Source organism: Rasamsonia byssochlamydoides (assembly GCF_041956645.1).
Source record: "Rasamsonia byssochlamydoides strain NRRL 3658 unplaced genomic scaffold VTN77scaffold_10, whole genome shotgun sequence".
Taxonomy (NCBI): domain Eukaryota; kingdom Fungi; phylum Ascomycota; class Eurotiomycetes; order Eurotiales; family Trichocomaceae; genus Rasamsonia; species Rasamsonia byssochlamydoides.
Window position 1 is genome coordinate 293,210 of NW_027192393.1, and position 19,968 is coordinate 313,177.

At 52.9% G+C, this 19,968-nt stretch overlaps 9 protein-coding genes across 9 annotated transcripts; 4 read left to right on the top strand and 5 right to left on the bottom strand.

Annotated features, from left to right (window-relative positions):
* Window positions 1-102: 102 nt before the first annotated feature.
* Window positions 103-1,713, bottom strand: VTN77DRAFT_438 (uncharacterized protein; the record flags this gene model as incomplete). The annotated part of the gene is made up of 2 exons (XM_069420432.1): window positions 103-655; window positions 1,178-1,713. 2 exons carry the CDS (start codon window positions 1,711-1,713, stop codon window positions 103-105), a joined length of 1,089 nt encoding a protein of 362 aa, XP_069280499.1.
* A 578-nt stretch (window positions 1,714-2,291) lies between these two features.
* On the bottom strand, window positions 2,292-4,109 carry VTN77DRAFT_439 (uncharacterized protein; the record flags this gene model as incomplete). The annotated part of the gene is made up of 3 exons (XM_069420443.1): window positions 2,292-2,459; window positions 2,511-3,646; window positions 3,695-4,109. The coding sequence occupies 3 exons, from the start codon at window positions 4,107-4,109 to the stop codon at window positions 2,292-2,294; spliced, it is 1,719 nt and encodes a 572-aa protein (XP_069280500.1).
* Window positions 4,110-4,770: 661 nt separating this feature from the next.
* VTN77DRAFT_440 (uncharacterized protein) lies at window positions 4,771-7,517 on the bottom strand (the record flags this gene model as incomplete). The annotated part of the gene is made up of 5 exons (XM_069420455.1): window positions 4,771-6,088; window positions 6,140-7,105; window positions 7,153-7,226; window positions 7,289-7,315; window positions 7,377-7,517. The coding sequence occupies 5 exons, from the start codon at window positions 7,515-7,517 to the stop codon at window positions 4,771-4,773; spliced, it is 2,526 nt and encodes an 841-aa protein (XP_069280501.1).
* A 287-nt stretch (window positions 7,518-7,804) lies between these two features.
* VTN77DRAFT_441 (uncharacterized protein) lies at window positions 7,805-10,132 on the top strand (the record flags this gene model as incomplete). The annotated part of the gene is made up of 2 exons (XM_069420466.1): window positions 7,805-8,543; window positions 8,601-10,132. 2 exons carry the CDS (start codon window positions 7,805-7,807, stop codon window positions 10,130-10,132), a joined length of 2,271 nt encoding a protein of 756 aa, XP_069280502.1.
* Window positions 10,133-10,694: 562 nt separating this feature from the next.
* On the bottom strand, window positions 10,695-12,852 carry VTN77DRAFT_442 (uncharacterized protein; the record flags this gene model as incomplete). The annotated part of the gene is made up of 3 exons (XM_069420477.1): window positions 10,695-11,100; window positions 11,163-12,426; window positions 12,486-12,852. 3 exons carry the CDS (start codon window positions 12,850-12,852, stop codon window positions 10,695-10,697), a joined length of 2,037 nt encoding a protein of 678 aa, XP_069280503.1.
* Window positions 12,853-13,213: 361 nt separating this feature from the next.
* Window positions 13,214-13,867, top strand: VTN77DRAFT_443 (uncharacterized protein; the record flags this gene model as incomplete). Its single annotated transcript, XM_069420488.1, has 3 exons — window positions 13,214-13,271; window positions 13,362-13,607; window positions 13,665-13,867. The coding sequence occupies 3 exons, from the start codon at window positions 13,214-13,216 to the stop codon at window positions 13,865-13,867; spliced, it is 507 nt and encodes a 168-aa protein (XP_069280504.1).
* Window positions 13,868-14,112: 245 nt separating this feature from the next.
* Window positions 14,113-14,614, top strand: VTN77DRAFT_444 (uncharacterized protein; the record flags this gene model as incomplete). The annotated part of the gene is made up of 2 exons (XM_069420499.1): window positions 14,113-14,118; window positions 14,399-14,614. 2 exons carry the CDS (start codon window positions 14,113-14,115, stop codon window positions 14,612-14,614), a joined length of 222 nt encoding a protein of 73 aa, XP_069280505.1.
* A 301-nt stretch (window positions 14,615-14,915) lies between these two features.
* Window positions 14,916-16,631, top strand: VTN77DRAFT_445 (uncharacterized protein; the record flags this gene model as incomplete). Its single annotated transcript, XM_069420510.1, has 5 exons — window positions 14,916-14,921; window positions 14,993-15,123; window positions 15,187-15,286; window positions 15,357-15,641; window positions 15,711-16,631. The coding sequence occupies 5 exons, from the start codon at window positions 14,916-14,918 to the stop codon at window positions 16,629-16,631; spliced, it is 1,443 nt and encodes a 480-aa protein (XP_069280506.1).
* Window positions 16,632-17,430: 799 nt separating this feature from the next.
* Window positions 17,431-19,516, bottom strand: VTN77DRAFT_446 (uncharacterized protein; the record flags this gene model as incomplete). Its single annotated transcript, XM_069420521.1, has 2 exons — window positions 17,431-19,435; window positions 19,500-19,516. The coding sequence occupies 2 exons, from the start codon at window positions 19,514-19,516 to the stop codon at window positions 17,431-17,433; spliced, it is 2,022 nt and encodes a 673-aa protein (XP_069280507.1).
* Window positions 19,517-19,968: the final 452 nt, after the last annotated feature.

Below are 19,968 nucleotides of genomic sequence, written 5' to 3' on the forward strand. Positions count from 1 at the left end.
CTACTACTATTACTATTATTAGGTGCTTTCAGGCAGCTAACCCTACCTCCTGGGTAGAATCAATGAAATCAATGGCCAGATTGAATCAGATCAGATCGGAATCTATAACAGCCGCTTCTCTGTACTCACGAGCGCCGGCGCAATCGACCGCCACTCACTCTCCAATCCAGCAATGATCTTCTCCAGATTTCCCGTATGCGCACTATACCTCGCCAACAACGCCTTCAGGTTCCTGATACACTCCTCCTTCTGGCCGAGCGTGTAGCTGAGCGTTTGGATATTTTCGACTCGCTGGTCGAGTTGGTGCCGCTGCTCGTCGAATGCGCCTGTGTGCCGCTCCAGTGCCGCGTTGCGGTCGCGCAGCCAGCGCTTTTCTTCGAATGAGCGGTTTAGGTTCCGGCGCGACTGGTCGAGGTCCCGGGCCATGGTCCGGTTGCGCTCTTCGAGTTCGGTGTTCAGGCGCTCTAGGTCGGTGTTTCGGCGCTCGAGGTTGGTGATGCGCCATTGGAGTCGGCGTATCTCGTCATCGCGCGGCTGCAGTGGCTGCAGCTGCTGTTGCTGATCGAATGGGAGATGCTGAGTTTGAGGCTGAGGCTTAGGATCTGGTGGTGGCGGTTGCCTCTGATCCGAAGGGCCTTGTTTTCGATAGATCCAACTGGTTGTAGATTCGTTAGTCTGGACAGACAAACTTTTGCTGTGCAATTAATAATAATTGAGTTTGAAGGTGTGTAATTTGTGGGTTATTGTAACTGTCCGTTCAGTCATTGCCAATGGATAAGCTTGCAGGGATTCTGAAACTGCGATATTAGGCATGATTCAACTGACCGAGCTCGCGCAGGGGAACAGTATCTCATACAGAAGGAGCAAAACAAGGAGCAGCTGCTTTGAATTCAAGAAGCTGCGCCATTGGGTGAAGAGAGAAGTGTATCCGTATTGATGATATGCGAAAGTGTTTGGATAGGTACGTATTCAACAAGCAATTCCATTGCAATGGTACGGAAAAGCCACATCAGTGAACAGCAGGATTGATTGATTGAAAATAAAAAGAATTGACCTCATTGGAGGACCAGCCATATGGGAACGAGGATAAAAGAGCATTAGGTACCTAGGTACCTAGACAGAATACCTAAGACAGGTACCTGGTAGGACCTAGGCAGCCGCCTGCTGATAGACCTACCGAAGCGGATTCCTCTCCTTCCTCGAATTAGAATACTGATTCTGATTCTGAGTCTGAGTCTGAGTCCGATTTTGATTCTGATTCTGGGGTCCAGCGCCAGCGCCAGTCTCCGTCTCCGTCTGCTCGACAACACACGTATTCTTTCCATATAGCTCGTCGACCGCAGCACCTCCTTCACCGGCAGCACAACCAGCAGTAGAATTCGCATTAGCATTTGCATCGACATTTGCAATGGCATCTGAATTGGTATTGCCATTGGTATTGACAGTGGCATTAGTATTGGCGATAGCTCGCTTCGCGGGATGCTCCTGCAACGGCGGCTGCTGCGGCGGCGGCTGTAACTGTAGCTGTAGCTGCAGCGGAGACTGCTCATCTGCCACCAGGGTAGTCACTGGTGAGATGCAGTCGCTGTCACTGCGGGCGCCGTTGGCGTTCATGTTCATGTGCAGTAGTGGATGCATTGCTGCGGGTGTGCTTTTGTTGTTGTTATTGATGCTGGTTTTCGTGGTAAGGAACTTCTGCTGGAGATGGGCCATGTTGTTGTTTTTCTTCTTCAATTAAGATTCGTTTTCTTGTAAGATAGACAATTGGTTAGTTAATCAATTGAACACAGCACAGGATTTCAATTCAATGGAATGTCGTCTCGTCGATGATGTGATGTTTGACTCGGGGAGCTTGTCTTGGTTTGGACAAACGGGTCATGATTCGGTAATCCATCCATACGAACGATTAAACTTGCAATTAAACTTGGAACGAAGACATGGTACTGCACATTTGGGCCCTCACATCGAAAATGTGGGCAGAGCTGAAAATTGCAGCAGAAAATGTACATAGTCACAGCTTCCGGACTTAGTACTAGCCTTTGCTGCCAATTCATCTGTATGGACTTTCTAATTCTCGGGCTGTCTATTACACTATTTATATTCACGATCAGTATCTAAGTCGTTCAACTCGGTAAGTGGAAGAGAAAATGTAACATTGTATGTACAGTATAATGCCGTCTAAGGTGTATATCTATGTGCATCTATGCCAACAATTGAAGCGTGCAACATTGCAAATCATTCGCATAAACCCTGCGACTTGCACAGCCTCCGTTCTCTATCTTTCGTCCTCTCTATTTCTCGCTTTCCGGCCAGTACTTCCTCAGCAAATCCTTCTTGTTGACTTTACCCATTGCGTTACGTTCGATTTCATCCACCACACGCAGAATGGTGGGTACCTTGTATACTGCCATTTCCTCCTTTAGTTGCGCACGGAGCGAACTGAGTTCCAAAGGAGCGGTCTATAATTTCTCCTGTTAGGCAAGATCGACAAAACGAGGGTTGATACTTACTCCCGGTCTCTGCTTGACTACCGCAGCCACCCGCTGTCCCCATTCCTCGTCTGCGACGCCTACTACTGCCACCTCTTGAATGACGTCCAGACTCAGCATTTTCCTCTCCACCTCTAGCGCAGATATCTTGTAACCCCCAGACTTGATCAAATCAACCGACGCACGGCCCTGGATAAAGTACGCTCCGTTCTTATCTCGTCTCGCAACGTCGCCCGTCTTGAACCATCCGTCCGACGTGAATTCCTTGGCGGTAGCTTCTGGCCGATTCCAGTATTCCAGAAAGACATTGTCGCCCTTGATCTCGATCATGCCGTCTTCGTCCGCGGACTCGATGATCCTACCCGACTCCTTGTCGACCAGCCGCACTTGCACGCCCGGTAGCGGCCAACCGACGCTGCCGTCGATCCTCTTCTCAACCTCCAGTCCGCAGCTGATCCCCATGCCGATTTCAGTCATTCCGTATCTTTCCAGCAGCGTTTGACCGGTGATTTCAGCGAATTTGGCCTTGATCGGCGTGGGGAGGGCCGCTGAGCCGCTGACGACGAGTCGCAGGGCCCTGGCACCTTCTCTGGCAGCACTCTCTGCCTCTGTAGACCGGATATGCGCATCGAAGTAGTCCACAAGCCGAGAATAGATGGTCGGTACCGCCATGAACATCGTCGACGAGCCTTTGTCCTGCCAGCGCTTCCAGATGACCTTGGGATCGAACTTCGGGTGCATCTCCACGGTTGCTCCGCTTAACAACGTCGCGGTCAATCCATTGATGATCCCGTGGATATGATGCAGAGGAAGAACGTGTATCAAATGATCTGAGGGCGTGTACTGCCATGCTTTCACCAGACAGTCCGCTTGGAAGGTGATGTTCTTGTGCGTAGATACACATCCTTTCGGATTTGACGTTGTACCGGACGTGTAGATCATGAGCGCTCTTCTCGTCATGGGGAATGACGGGTGAAATGGGGGCAGCGCCAGCTGACGCTGCGACGTAACGAATGGCGCCCCGGTCGTAAACGGAACATGGGTCGCTTTCTCTCGCAGAGATGGCTCAAGCTGCTGGAAAGATGGGTGAATGATCACCAACGAGGGCTGCGAGTCGCCAATCGTGTAGAGCAATTCCTTGACGGGGTGAGTTGTACCTGTTTCAGTCAGACACAATTCCTTGTAGAGAGAATACAGGAACGTACACAGAGGCACGGCCACCCCTCCCGCAGCCCACACTGCCCATTGAGTGACCACATAGTCATAACCATTAGGGATCAGGAACGCGATCCTGCTCTCCTGCAGATCCCCCGTCGACGCAAGACCCAGCTCTTCCAGGAGCCATTTCTTCACCGCCGACACATCGGCCAGCAGCTGGCCGTACGTGAAGCTCTGCGCTTTGGTCCGGTCGACGACGGCAACCTTGTCGGGGTTCTGCGACGCATGCTTCTTCGCTTCGAGGAAGAGAGGCAGAGATGGAAGTGAGGTCAGATCTGGCTGGGTCTGTTGGGACTCCCATGCGTGTTCGACTGGATCATCCCCGCGCTGGTCTCCGTGCCCCTCGTCATCCCCGCGTTGCTGCGGAGGCGCTGGTAGCGAGGGTTCTGTCCCGACAGCCATTGTTCATTGACTGACTCGAGGAAGTGGCCAGGTCACTTGCTAAAAAAAATTGATATAGTAGACGAGTCTACATTGTAAAGTAATTGTCGTGTCGGCCTGTAGAAGGCCATTCGTCCTGGTGGAGCGTCGTATCGGAGGAAGGGCAGCCAACCTCGGCGGAGCGGGCGATGACGATCGGTGGTGGGATGTCCCCCGAAGTGTGCAACATTATCAACTCACCAGACTCCGATCTGAATAATATTTGTTCTTCATCTCAGCACGGTTATAAGGAATCTTACGATGTCCCCGTGTAACTTATTTGGTGAAGGTTTCGGAGTGATCACCAGAACAAGATTCACAAACTGGGCTGTATACACTACTGATTACCACCGCAGCCAAGCCAAAGCATGCTCAGGCATTCTACAATTCATCCCTGATGCTGGTCGACAATAACCTCATCTGGTCAATGAATCTTGTGCAGACTTGATAGGAACCTCTTTATTGATGAATAAGGGAATTAAGGTTCTACATCGCGGATTCTACTTGAGAAGCTGAGGCTGCTTGCAGTGTCATGAATTATAATTATACAGGGATATAAAGACTATACTTCATTCACAGGACGGACATGAACAATGACAATAACAAACAGCAATGAAATCTTCAAGCGAAACCATTATCTGGCTCACACTGCATCCGTCCTTATCCTTTTCCTAGAGGATCCGGATCCATCGTTGTTACGCGCTACAAAGTTGGCCATCTCATCTACAAAGGCAGTGCTGGGATCCGCCGACGCCGCGGTAATCATGGACGTCAGATCGAAAACCGGATCGTCCCAGATTTTCTGGATGTCATCCAGGGACTGGTTATTATCCATGGCCGATCCCTGACCGGGAGCATATTCCATGGATGATGGCATCTGCTGGAAGCGTTCATGCAGGTGTTGTGAGACGACATTGCTGTAGTTCATGCTGAAACCATCTATCAACTGTGGAGACGGCATTGCTATTTCCGAGCGGACTAAGCCGGGAGAATCAATAGCGTTGACCTGCGCAGTCGCACCGCTACACTGCGGCTGAAGGGCTGAATTCGTCCGGTCTTCGCCCTGGCCAGCGCATGTCGATTGGAAGAGTTGATCGAACGTGCTCCCTGGAGTTGCGGATTGTCTACCTGACGGAGGATGGGAGCTTGGTGCTAATTGAGGGATCCCTGCGACTGCCTCAGAACGCAGAGAGTTGCAGAAAGGATCTGCAGACGACGTCTGTCTGGAGAATACTGCTGCGGTGATTTCCCTGAGGTTGTCAACTCTGATCTGCTCTCTACGTCTGCCAGCGGCCACCAGTGACAGGAGGAGTTTGACACAGGTTTCCGACGCTAACCTCAAATCGCTCGCAGTGGCTGAGTCTAGGTCTCCCTCTCCTCTCGTTTTGAACTCCCAAAAGCCATACAGAGCCATTAGCCCGCAGGACCATAAAGTGTACGCGTGCGATCCAGGATTCACCTCGAAGACGAGGAGATGGCGTTGACACTGGGAATTCAGACATATGATCTCCTTTGCGAGAGCCGTACATTTTGCGAGCGAAGTCCAGTACTGGATAACTTTAGGTTGGAATGAAATTGCCACGCGATGAGCGACAAATCGCGTATAGAGGTAGGTCAAATGGAGAAATGCAACAGCCGGATCAGTTCCCTGAGCAGCCGGATCAAGATGTAGATGATCGGGAAGATTGTGCAGCCATTCGTCAAGTAATCGATCAATGGACTCAATCTTTGTCACAGCCTGTCTCCTCTCCGTTGTGGTATATAGACTCTCCAGAGTGTTGGAGAGTATGCGCACGACTTTGATCAGAGACACGAAAAGAAGCATTCCGGTCGGTTCACCGGGCAGGGATAACAAGTACTCATCCGCGGTGACAAAGTCGTCGTCCACATCAGACGGCAGCTCAACATCGATATCACGATCTCGGAGTGTTTTTGGCAGGCCCTCAATTGCAGAAAGGAAGCTGTTGTCGATCAGAACGTATCCCTAGCAGTGATAAGTGAGTACTACTTACTTATCGAGCATGTAGCAAACCCAGAATGCCCTCTTCCGCAGCTCTGTTATCAATGGATTGAAGTGGAATCTTCTCGTATGTCGATGTAACCCTAGCTCAAGGGCTAGTCTGGTCATGCTCCCAGTCACCTGGAAGGCGAGACTGCGCTTGCCCGTGTAGAGGTACCACATGGCCAGAACTTCCTGAAACTGCAGTGTTCGGAGATCATTTGAAGCCAGAATGTTGTCCCGGAATTTGGACGACTGGCAGAATAGATCAACATCCTTCCCTTCAGCAATGACAGTCGGAGAACCCTGGTTGGCTACGCCGGTGAGGAACAAGTGACGGCATCCCAGGGCCAAGACGAGAAAGAATAACGCCAGAAATGCTCTATCACGTTGTTCAGGCGGCGCTGAATAGAGATCGTTCACTTCATCCATGAAGCTAGGACGATGAAGGATCGGAAGCAGGAATTTCCAAGAATCGAACCAGGCGTCTATGTACGTCACAGCAGTCTCTAATGGCGGAAGGATAATCGATGCCTGTTCATTGTCAATGGGAGGTTGAAGAGGATACTGTGTTGTATCATCATCGATGTCGACTCGAAGGAGTGCCTCTCCTATTTTTCCAGGCGGTTTACTGATTCTGGCGAGCTTCTGCTCCGCGGTTCCGACGAAGAAAATTCCCGATGAGGAGCCCATAAACCGTCCAACGCCAGACGCGTCAAGGTTCATCCGCCCTACTTCGCGTGAGAGGGGCTCGTCAGGCAATGCCCTCGCATTGTGTTTCGAGAAGCTGTCTGGGCGAGCGGTAATGAGTGGGACTGTTCCTCGGGGACTACTTGAGTTCGGCTGTCCGTAGACAGCAGGTCTGGTATTCAAAGACTCAAGCTCTTTGATGCGTTTATCCTTGATGGCATTGCTGTCTCTCAGTCGATGGACTTCGGCTTCCAATTGCCTCAGACGCTGTTCGATGGATTCGGTGTAGCTAATGCCGTGAGCACTATCCTGAGATTAATTGACATATCTACATACCTTCTGGGGTAAGACTTGCGGTTCAGCTTTACCGTGGTCAAGCATTCAAGGCCGACGCGTTGACACCGTCCACACTTCAATTGCGACAGATTAGCATCCCTTATTGCGCGCAAAGCTACTGCGAGCATTCACCTACCGTAGGAACGGCCCCATCGCAACGAACCTAGCAAAGTTGTGAGCAAGAAGTTGTGTCTTGAATCGATGCCGGTGAAGGCGTGGCCTACCTTCTTTAATCGACATCGATCACACGCCTGAATGGTCCTTCCGGTTAAGGTGAGAGCTGGGCCATTTTCTGGACGGCCAGGAGGGGTGGATTCAGGCGAGGTCTGATGGCTAGCCTGGGATGTGTTGCCGTCCCCGGGCATAATCTAGAGATCTCAGTCCAAGGAGTTGGCGCAATGAAAAGAGATTGGACATAGTCGCTGGTCATATTTCTTTCAAATTCTAGTCTCGACAATCACGCCAACTTCTTGAACCGCATCCTCAATTGTTGTTCTACTCTGTCAAAGAAAGAAGCAGCAAGTCAAGTGACAGGGGAGACGCGGTGGCACGTGCGGGTCAGCCCTACAGCGGAATTCGGCTTGGCATCTTTGCCGCGACATCGGAGGCCGCAAGTCTCGCACCGGGGTTGCAGACAGCATCTTCCAAGGGAATGGGGGTGCTAGGGATGTTGAGACGTCCGTTTCTTCCGTCGAGGTCCTGGAGAGCCTCGATTCTCTATCGTGCCACCCGCAATGTGTCCTCTGCACCTCCGCTGATTCGCATCCAGAACGGAACTTTCTATCGGAGCTATCCCTCCGCGGACAACAAGGAACACAACCCCCCTCTTTTCCCCAACCTCAACTTCGTTCTTCCCTCGAAACCGGAGGCTGTGGAGGGAGATGAGAAAAAGGAACTGCAGCACTGGGCCGTGATTGGTTCTTCAGGGAGGACGGCACTTCTCGATATCTTACGCGGCCAATACATCTCTGTACCTCCGAATGCTCGCTCCTATCCCTATCTCTCCACTGACGAAATCACCGCCAAAGATCCCCGGTTGCGGTATCCCGGGAATGCCATACAGTATGTTGGATTCAGCGGAGAAGGCTCCCAGGCCACGGGAGGAACCCGGGGCGCGTACCTGAGTGCTCGGTATGAGAGTCTCAGAGAGGAGACCGACTGGACAGTCCGGCAGTACCTGAGGGGCCAAACATCGTTGAACCCGCTCGAGGGAGAAGAAGAGGGCAAGACACACGACGAAGCCTTTTTGGGAGAGGTTGTCGCTAGCTTGAAGCTGGAAGACCTCTTGGACATGCCCGTTGCAAATCTGAGCAATGGTCAAACCAGGCGGGCACGGATAGCCAAGGCCCTGCTTGCTAAACCAGAACTTCTCCTGCTAGATGAGCCCTTCAGTAAGTACTACATCTGTGCCGATCTGGATTCAGCTGCAGACTAATTGATGCTGCCAGTGGGGCTTGATCCGGTCACTGTCAACAGCATATCCTCGCTTCTGCAGGGGCTTGCAGAGAAATCCGCACCGAGGCTTGTGCTCTCCCTGCGCCCTCAGGACAAGTTACCAGACTGGATCACTCATCTTTTCGTCCTTGGGAATGGCCATCGCGTCTTATTTCAAGGGAGTCGATCAGAGGCTGAGAAGGTTTTTAAGGTCTGGAAATATCTGTCGAACTCAAAGCTCATACCATCGAAGTCATGGCCCCCAGAACAAAAAGAAATATTCCGCACCGGAAGGGAGGCTCTCAGGAAGGGCGTTATGGACCGAAAACTTCTCTGGGATCTGAACCTGGTCAAGGACATGGAGCCGCGTGTGTACAAGCAAGTAGCTAGCATGGATGGCGAGCCTATCATTGAGATGGACGGAGTCCAGGTTCGATACGGGGACAAGACGGTGTTAGGTGGCTGGCAACAATGTGTCAATGGCGAAATGAAAGAAGGCTTGCATTGGAGAGTGCGCCGTGGTCAGCGCTGGGCAATCATAGGGGCCAACGGCTCAGGGAAGACGACCTTGCTGTCTCTGATCACGTCGGATCACCCCCAAGCCTATGCGCTGCCAATCCGCCTGTTTGGCCGTTCTCGCCTTCCGGAACCCGGCAAGCCTGCCATCTCTCTGTTTGATCTCCAGTCCCGAATTGGCCACTCCTCTCCCGAGGTCCATGCGTTCTTTCCCCGACAGCTCACGGTGCGCCAAGCGCTAGAGTCCGCATGGGCAGAAACCTTCCTTTCCAAACCTGCGTTGGATTATGAGCGAGATCTCGATGTCGACCGAGTGCTGATGCTGTTCAAACCGGAGCTGGATCCCAATTTCACCGCTGGCACTGCTGGCACTGCTGGCACCGCTGGCAGTCCATCCCCTGGAAAAGGGAACGAACCAGACCCGCTTGATTTGGTCTCTCCGTTGCCAGCGGCGGACGCCCCTACTTTGGACTCCGTCCCACTGGTGGATTTCGAGGTGAGCTATGCGGATTCTCTGCGTTTCTCGGATCTCAGCGTCGCACAGCAACGGCTGGTGCTCTTCCTCCGAGCGGTCATCCGCAAACCAGATCTGATCATCCTCGACGAGGCCTTTTCGGGAATGTCGCCGTCTCTCCGCGCAAAGTGTTTCCACTTCCTCGAATACGGCGACCGGGAACGACATGGCGCAATCGGCGCCGTCGAGCTTGACGAAAGCTGGATCCCGGACAGCGTCTCGCGCAAGTTTAGGGGCCGCTTCTCTGGGTTATCTGACCACCAGGTTCTCATCATAGTCAGCCATGTGAAGGAGGAGGTTCCCACCTGTGTGCGCCACTGGATGCGTCTCCCCTCCGATGACGCGCTGGGTAACACGCTGGACTTCCAGATGGGTAGTCTCAAGGCCGACCAGGCTTTGAATAATGGCGACGCCTGGGATAGCATCTGGAGCACGAACAAGATGAGAAGAAAGACCCGCCGTCGGGGTGTCGCAGGGGACGGAGATGAGATCGTGTACAACTATGTTCTGCCGTAGCCCAGCCTCGAAATCTTGGAATATTGTCTGTCTGTCTGATCCGCCGTGCTGCCGGACCAAACATTGTATGTATGTACAGTACATTTGCGTGTATCCTCATATATCCTCATATATCCTCATATCATACACATATAGAAAGCGGATGGATGAATATTCAGATCAGGTATATATATATCAGATCGACTAAATGAAAGCTAGATAGAACATTCTTGGATATACACAGTGAATAAATAAATAAATAGAGGGAAGAAATATTAAAAAAAATACAGACAGATTCGCTCAGCGAAAACACATAAATGGCTGGTGTCATGAACTCAATTCATTGACTGACCGATTGATTAATTGCAACGTGAACCGATCGATTAATATTTATTACCTCCTGCAAGATGAGATGGAATCAAGAACAAAACAGACAGAGAATTGGGATCAAATCAGAAAAAAAAAAAGAGGCATCCATGGATCTTCCAGCAAGCAACGTTCATGGCACATGGATCCATCCATACTCCCATACGGTGGACTGAATTGATTGATTACCTAGGTAGATTGATTGCTTTCATGAATCCTAGGCGGCCGGCGCCTTGGATGATTCCTCCGCTGCGTCCGTCGTAGTCGTATTATTACCTCCGGCATTCGCATCCGCTTCTCCTGATGGCTCACCCACCTCCTCCAACCCTTTCCCAATCAGATCCTTGAAATCGACTCCAACATCCGTCAGCATGTTGGCGTGCTCGTCCACGAGGTCCATGCATTTCTTCCACACGGAGGTCCCGCGCTGCACGCTGCTGAGCTGCCGCACCAGGATGGCGTTGAACCCGTCGAGGTGTTCCTTGGCCCATTTGATGCAGGCGCTCGTCATCACGGGCGGGAAGCATTGCTGATAGATGCTGATGGTGTTTTTGATCAGGGTGAAGTAGACGAATGATATCTGGAAGATGTACAGTGGGAGGTCGCCCTCGAAGACGCATTGCCTGTGTTCGTCGTCAGCTATCATAATGCACCTCATGTGAATAATTCTACAGTGCAGACTTACCTAGCCCGTTTGTGGATGACCTCGGTTCGCGCGCGCAAGTACGCCTCTCGCGCTCGATCTTCAAATCCTAGCCGGCTCAGCCAGCCGACATTGGTCTTGGTTGCCATGAGGAACGAATGCGTGTCCACCAACGCTCGCGAGAGCACACCCGCAAGCTTCGTGGCTCTTTCATCGACTTTCATGTTGATGATATCCTGCGCGATCGTATTGCCCTTGAGACCTCGGGCCAATTTCCGTAGCCGCTCTACGCTGGATACCGCTTCCTCGAAATGCTGGAGCGCAATGTCGATGTCCAGCTGGTCCAGCTGCCCCTCGACCCATCGGAGATTGTATTGCTTGCCATCAACGTCAATGCGGACTTCTGGTTTATCCTTCGAGCTTTCGAACCCATCAAATATCTCCGACTTCCTATCTCTCCGTCCTAGGTAGCCGAGCGCATCCACGGACTTGTGTGCGGCCTCTGTCTCTGATCGAAGGGTCTTGCGAAGATCCTCTACCGTTTTTCGAAATGTGGCCAAGAGTTCATTCTTGGCTGAATTTGTGCGCTGGTCGTATCGATAGGTATAAGACCGGGACCCATATCGGATGTTGATCGCTTGGCTGACTCCCCTGTCTTCTGCCTCTGCACGCGCCGGCCCAGTGCCCAGGTTGGCGCCCAAGTCAATCATGTCGATATCCTGTAATGGCCAGCACTCCTCCGCAACCAGCTTCGTCGGCGCCGGACCCCGCTGGTTGGGGTTGTTCTGGTCAACTCGCTTCCGTTTCTTGGCGGCGACCAGGAGATGATCGTTCAGAAGGACGATATGCACCGGCCGTTTAGGCTTCCACGTCGCAGAATCCAGCTCTACCCAATGACCACTTTCTAAGACGATATGCCGGCCAGGGACAGCAGGTAAGAATTTCTGCGACCCTTCGACCGTCTTCCATAACGTCTGCAATTGAACGTTCCACATGCTCTCCAGGTTTGCCACCGAGCTGCGGTTATTTCGCTTGGAGAAACGTTCATCAACGGGAGAAAGCGGGTTGGGCCCGTTGGCAATACTCGTCTGTCCCAATGCGGTGGTGAGCTCCGACATCAACGTCCGGAGAGTTCGCATTTCCCCCTTCAGCTTCTCCGCCTCTTTACTAATCTTGATGAACTGCGTACGGTTCTGATAGACATTCTGCTGAAGGTCCGTCGATGTCCGGTTCCTGACCTTTCGCAGACTCTCCTGGTACTCTTGGATCTCTTCCTCGGAGGCATTGGCAAGCAAATTGGCGACATCTGGTGGACTCCTGGGTTAGACAGCGGACTAGGACGTCATCGCAGGGGCCAGCACTCACACTTCTCGACAGGCAAGCTGGGATCCCTCAGCGCCTTGAGGTCGACGCGGGGCGGCTGGGATGTGCCCTCCTGCGGAGTTCTCCCAGCAGGGGATGAACCACCGTATCCTTTTGAGTCCTGTGGGAGGCTAGGGACCGGCGGGGCATCGGGATCCAAGTCAGGAGGCTGGTTGAATCGCGAAGAATAGCGTTTCTTGACCAGATCAGAGGTCGCTCCGCTCTGTTGAGGCTTTTCACGAGGGCCAGAGGGAAGACCAGAGCCAGCAGCCTTGCTGTTTGCAGGGGTCGGTCCGGAGATGGGCTTCGGGGCGCTGATCTGGGGTCGCCGGCGCGTCTTGCTGCGCAGAGTCAGGCCGCGCCCTTCCATGGCGGCAGAATATTGATCGTAAATTAGCAATGGATGTGACGAGGAAGGGACGCCTGCACTGCAGGGTCTCTTGGCTCCGTGATGCAGGCGTTGGACAGCTGGCGCTTCGCTTGTGCTGTGACAGCGTTCCGAGCACCCGCGGCGGAACAACGATGATCCACACCAGCTCTCAAAATTAATTTAATTGTTGCCGCAACAAGACTGCCGACGGCAGCAGCAGCATCGAACAAGAGCAGAGACCCAGCATTCGCCATCTGGACCCGGCAGCATCGGTCTTTGCAAGCATTCTACATTGATCTGCCGTTTTCAGGAGTGCTCTCTCACTTGGTCTTTCTCTCCCCTCCGCTGCCGCCCGTCCGCCATGAAGACGTCGACGCTGTTGGCCGCGTCGGCCGGCACGGTCTTGACAGGCATTCTCGGTATGACGCATTTCGTTCCTTACTGTTCTTGCAATTGATCCTGCAAAATTGCATCACTGCATTGCTGTCTTGTGCTGATGTTGAGGCTAGCTTATGCGGTGTGGTTTGACTACAAGAGACAATCCGACCCCGAATTTCGGAGAGCTCTGAAGAGAAATAATCGACGACTGGCTCGAGCCGTCAAAGAGGAGGTTGAGGCGCAAGGGGCCAAGCAGCGGGAAGCAATCAAGAAGGCTGTCGCTCAGGCGAAGGAAGAAGGATTCCCAACTGATCTCGAGGAAAAGGAGGCCTACTTTATGGGCCAAGTCGCCAAGGGCGAGTCTCTCTGCGCGGACGGTACGTTATCTATCATGCCTAGCATGGTGAAATTCTGGCTGCTGACGTTAATGCTAGGTTCCAACAATATCGAAGCCGCTTTGGCGTTCTATAAGGCGTTGAAGGTCTACCCTCAACCCAAGGACTTGATCTCGATATACGACAAGACGGTGCCGAAAGACGTGCTTGAAATTCTGGCTGAGATGGTGGCCATGGACAGCGGCCTGAAGCTGGGCACTTTTACCGGGGGGAGTGGCGCTGACAGCCACGGGGTGGAGTGATTGACCTGCCGTCTCTCAGCTTGCTCCGTTTCAGCGTCCCTTTCCCATCTCGCATTGACCATTTTAAAAATCTTCTCACCTGGCGTCAAAGGCTGGCCATCGCCTGCGGCGTCCGCTCTCTCCATCTCCACTTCCCTGTATACTTTCTAAGCATTGCCACCGGCCGGCTCTTGGAGTCTGTGCGTGGCAGTCTGTCTGATTTCTGCATTTGATTCTGTTGTTCTCCTCCGTCTGTTAGGGCAACGATGCTGGTATCTCTGCCTTGCGGTTTTCTGAGGGGGACAAGATTCAATGTATTTTAACGAACAACCTATGAGGTCCAATCTATTTTATTCTAATCACTGTATGGAGTTGTGTCATGACTGTTTTAAATTGAGCCCAATTCGCTGAGATGACTTGGCTGTCGGTTCATGCAATACTCCGTACATGCTCCATAGTCCACACAGAGTAATAATCATCAATCCAGGGCACTAATAATAATAAAACCATCCATTCCAGGGCTGTTTGTCACCACGGCTCGCTCTCGCTCAGCCCAGGATCGGCATAGTGGGCCTCTCGTGTTTCAGCGAGTCAGAAGCGGCATCGGGTAGCATCGAAGCCGGCATTTTGCACCGGCGCTCGTTGGCGCCCATCAATGATGGAGATCTCCAGCGCATCCCGGCCCCATTGAGGGCCGTTCAGGCCGTCTCAGACTGGCCGCCTTGGTCGCTGGTATCGGTGCCCTATCGTGCCGTCGTAATCAGCTAGTCGCTAGCTGTGTCTCTCCCTTTAATTGCGGCCTCCCTCCTTCCTCGTCTGTCGTCGTTGCATCAGGTTTCATACCCCTCGTTATTTCTCCTTCATCCACGGTCTGGGGAGGTCGCTCCTACCCTTTTTATTCGTTTCTTTCGTTCGCTCGCTCAGTCGTTACGCTTTTTGATCTTGCTTTGCAACTTTGCGCATCGTGCGCGGCCACTCTTTCCCCTTTTGCACCCCCGTATTCCGAACTGCCTAATCGCCCTCACGGACGTCGTCGAGATCTGCCTATATATATACAGCGACCGACAAAATGCCTGTATGTCGCTTCCCCCAGTTCGCGATCCTCCCGTTTCAGAAATTTGGCAGCTGACGTGTCTGAATTATCAGTCGTACGGCCGTCTCCTCGCCGCGCTTTGTGGTCTGGCAACCACTGCCGTCGCAGTGCACCCGCTCATCGTGGACGGAAAAGACTTTGTGGACAGCGTTACCAAGGATCGCTTTCAGATCATAGGAATTGAGTGAGCACATCGGTTCTGGTGTCCTGGGAGAAGCGTCATTAACCGTCTCTTTTCCACTTGCAGTTATCAGCCTGGCGGCTCCTCTGGCTTCAACGGTAGCGCCGACCCTCTCAGCGACAAGGATGCTTGCCTGCGCGATGCCGCGCTGATGCAGCGCCTGGGTGTATGTCAAACCAATCTTGTGACTTTTCTCGTTTACCGGTGGACTAGCTCCTCACGCCAATTTCATCTAGATCAACACGATTCGTGTCTACAACCTGGCTACCAATGTCAGCCATGACGACTGCGCTTCTATCTTCAACGCGGCCGGTATCTACATGCTCCTTGATGTGAACTCCCCGTTGCCCAATGGCAGTCTCGACCGGACCGCTCCTTGGACCACCTACGACCTAGACTACCTGCAGCGCATCTTCGGCGTGGTCGAGGCATTCAAGAACTACCCCAACACGCTCGGTTTCTTCGCCGGAAATGAGGTCATCAACGAGCAGAGTGTTGTGCAGGTTCCGGCCTACATCCGGGTACGTTCCTCTGCTGACTGTCCCTGTTAATGAAGCTGTTGCTGACAGGGGTCTGTTTGTGGTATCTAGGCTGTCCAGCGTGACCTGAAAGACTACATCGCCAAGAACGTCGACCGCTCCATTCCCGTCGGATATTCTGCCGCCGACGTTCGGGACATCTTGGTTGACACTGCCAATTATCTGTCCTGCGATCTCTCCAACGCGACCAGCTCTCGCTCTGATTTCTTCGGGCTCAACTCCTACTCATGGTGTGGAGATTCCAGCTACACGAAGAGTGGCTACGATGTCCTGACTGCAGACTTCGCCAATGCATCTTTGCCGGCCTTCTTCTCTGAATATGGCTGTAACTTGGTTGAGCCTCGCACCTTTACCGAGGTCCAGGCTCTGTATGGAGAAGACATGACTCAGGCTTTTTCTGGTGGTCTGGTCTACGAATGGACACAGGAAGCCAACAACTACGGTCTGGTGCAGATCAACGACAACGGCACCGTTACCCTGCTCATCGACTATGAGAATCTGCAGAAGCAGTACAACGCGCTTGACTTGAAGCGCATCGAGTCCTCCAACACGACGCAGACCTCTGTGAAGGCCCCGCCGTGCAGCCCCTCCCTGATCTCGACCTCTGGCTTCCTTAAGACGTTCGACCTTCCAGCTCGTCCGGACGGTGCGGATGACCTGATTGAGAATGGACTCAAGGGTGCCACTGTTGGCAAACTGGTTTCTGTGTCCTCTCAGACGATCTCCACCACTGTCTACGACTCCAATGGCAACGTGATCTCGGGTATTGAGCTGCGTGTCCTGTCGAACGACCAGGCCAACGAGCCCGGTTCCAACACTTCTGGCACCACCAGCAACGCCGTCAACTCTACCAGCACTGCCGGCAGCGCTACTAGCACCAGCAAGACCGGTGCCGCCAGCAGGCAGCATTCGTCTGGCGTGCTGAGCACCTTTGGCGCCGTTGTGGCGCTGGCTGTGTCCCTGGCGTGGTGATCTGTGTTCCAGCGCCTATGATTGCAAATTTTAGTCCACTCTGATTTTCGTTTCTCTGTGCCAGACAACGTGAAGTATAGCTATGAATAGGCCTGGATGCTTTCGGACCGAGTTTCTTGTACATTCTTTAGGACGAACATATGTTAAGGCGGCTGCCGGCCCTGGGGAAATGCGTCTGACGATTGCGGCTGCTTCAGATGTCTTTTTGTACTGGTTTTGCTTAGTCATTATATATACTTACTTCCCGAATTGTACTGTACCATTGTACAGTTTTTGGTCTGATGAAACACAAGGAAACTGTCCATCCTTTAATCATTAGAGCAGATCAAGTAATTAATGATACTCCGTAGTTACTAGTTCATCCTTCGGTCGTTTCTCCACTGGGGGCAAAAAAAAATCATTCTAAGTTTGAGACAACTGCAACTATATGTAAATTTAGTGTATGCAGTTCTTATCTCCACCGTGGGGGCTTCAACTAATGATCCTGATCCGTCCGTTGGTACGGAGTAGATAAGGTCCGTTCCTGAAATAGATAAACAAGAGTGAACTTCAGTATGGTTATATCCAGGAAATCATGGACGGCGAGGGAATTTGAATGGAAAAACGATATCATGGTGCAATCCAATTGGGGTATATGCGCTGGGCTGGAGAAATCGAATAGGTAAGTAGGTAGGTAGGTTAGGCAGGTAATAAATAAAATCCAACTTCTTCCTCCCAACAATGTATATACCAACAGATAGACAGACAATTTATACAGGTAGATAATAAGGCTTTATTATAATGACCGTCGGTCAGCCGGTCAAGCCTGCCCTTCCCGCCGCGCCTTCTTCTTCTCATACGTCTCCCGCAGAACCTGCCTGATCGTCTCCTGGCCCTCGGCGAAATTGGCCGCTGCAACCTTGAGCAGCATCTCGACCTGCTCTGGGGTCCAGACGAGATTGTAGCTTCCCGAGAACTTGGCAGTGCACGGGTCGAAGCCTGGCACCGCGCGCTCGTTCGCTAGCAGCGGCATGTAGATCATTGTGTTCTCGCGATAGCAGACTGGGGCAAGCGGGTTGGTTACGGTGTGCCCGTAGGAATCGACTACTGTTGCGGGGCGCTCGCAGAGCGTGCCGTCGTAGACTTGTGCGTAGTGACCCTTGGAGTGGCCGGCATTGCTGGTGTCTGCGCCAGGCTTGGGCTTCAGGTCTTGTCGCTGCTTGTAGTGGATGCCGCGCCGGCTGCCGATCTGGTCGACGCGCTCGTGGAAGCAGTCCTTGTGGACGTCGCTGGACGCGTCCATGTTGATGATCACGTCCACTTCCCGCTCGGGCCGCAGGAGCACGTACGTCGGGCAGTTGTTGTCCAGCCCGGAATCGATCAGGTGGATGCGTGGCGAGTTCTCGATGCCCGGGGGGCGAGCCTGTCCTTTCGGGACCGGAGTGAGGTGGAACATGAAGTTGTGCTCGTTGCATGCGTGTAAAGGATGGTGTTGCTCGAACTCCTCCGTTCGTTGCTTGCCCCACAGATGGGTGATCTTCTGCGCGAGATCCTGCACGGCGTTGCTAATGAACCCCGGCGGTAGATTGCGCTTGATGGTGGCCAGATACGAATTCAATGGACCTGCAGGGGCGCTGGTGCATAAACCGAGCAGCAACGCCAGCGACTGCTCCGGGAGCTGCATGGTCGATTTGCCCAGTTCGAACGGCCGGCCAAATCCCCAGGTGGGCACCCACGCCTCCAGCTCGTCACACCCGATCTCGTAGGGCGTCATTTCGAACCACTGGAACCAGGCGTCCACGGTCTCTGAGTGCTCCTTGGAAGTCGGGTCTTGGTCCCGGAACGGGTGCTCCTTATCCACCCAGTCCTTCCAGGGCCGTTCGTGTCTGATAGCCGTCAGGATCGGGAGAGGCTCTGCACCGCCCTTGAGCCACTTCTGGACGCTGGACCATTTGTACCAGCCGCGCTGATAGCCGTCTGTCTTGCGCCGCAGACTGTCTGGCTCCGAGCTGTGGTGCAGAAACAAGTAGCCCGTGGTAAGCACCGAGTACAGATCCATGAGCACGATGTTCAGGTGGCTGTAGTGCTTCTGCACGAGGGGCCCGAGGGTGTTGTACACGCCGTCAGGAGCGGTCAATGTCATTCGTATAGCCTCGTCGGACAGTGGATGATAGGGGGAAAGGTGTCTCTTACAGTGTTCGAGGACATGCTCCATGTTGGTGTCGGCGAAGGCGTAGTAGGCTGCCATGGCCCAGCAGCTGCCGCTCACACCAGCGACGTAGGTCAGCAGATCCCATAATCCTGTTCGTTTCATCTCGCGAGAGTAGCCCAACATGCCCAGCATGGCCCGGTAGCCACCTCCGCTCCCTCCAAAGGCCACGACGGGGACATCGTCCGGGTGGACCTGCTCAGGATCCAGACCGAGAAACTTGGCAAAATGATTGCGGACGTGTAATTTCCGCTGCGCGAGGTAGGCCTTCTCGCTCTCACAGAGACCGAGTCCACGTCGCACTTCTGCCACCCGAGTGATCTCCGGGTGCCGAATTGGATCGTGGATGTCCTTGGTAATGAGCGTCTCGGTCGTGAAGACGTCCTTGATGAGCCCAAGGTCCGCGATCGCTTCAGGGAAGGCAGGCTTGACCTTCTGGTTCCAGAACCCCTTCAACTTTCCCTTCAAGCCGGGCTTCTGCGGCTGCTTGTCGTCGTCGTCCTCGGTGTCGTCGACACCGTCTTGTGAAGGGATCCGATGATGCTGCTGTCCACGCTCCAAGAGTTCCCGTTCATACTCGCGTTGTTCGCGAGTTTCTGACTGGGGAGGATTCCCACTGTCGAGTGCGATGATTAGGAGGGTGCGAACTCATAGACACGGGCTGTACAGAGACAGCTTACATTATATTGTCAAGCATGATGGCCTTGTCGCTTGATATTTAGAAACCTGGCCGGGTCAAATACAATGACATCTCTCATCGAGATCATGAATTGCTGTCACAGAAGTGACGTCGAAGGCGGGGATGAAGCCATCTCCAGGCCCCTGAAGATATCCCCCGCCCATCATGATAAGATCCATCTTAGTTGATCGTCCTAATCGCGTTAGAGGGCAACAGGGATGACAACGCCAGAGACACGAGCAATGCCCTGCACGCCTTGCCGGCAGCGATTGCGATTGGCCATGGACATACATACACAGTCTGGACCAATGAGCTTTTCCATATCACGTGTGATATATTTTGTGGTATTATGTTTGCATAGTTTGTGCACACTTCTGCTTAGTCATCTGTCGAAGCATGACATGACGTAATGCCGTTTCGACCATCATTGCCGAAGATGGAAAGAATGAGAAGAATCGAGATCAAAGAAT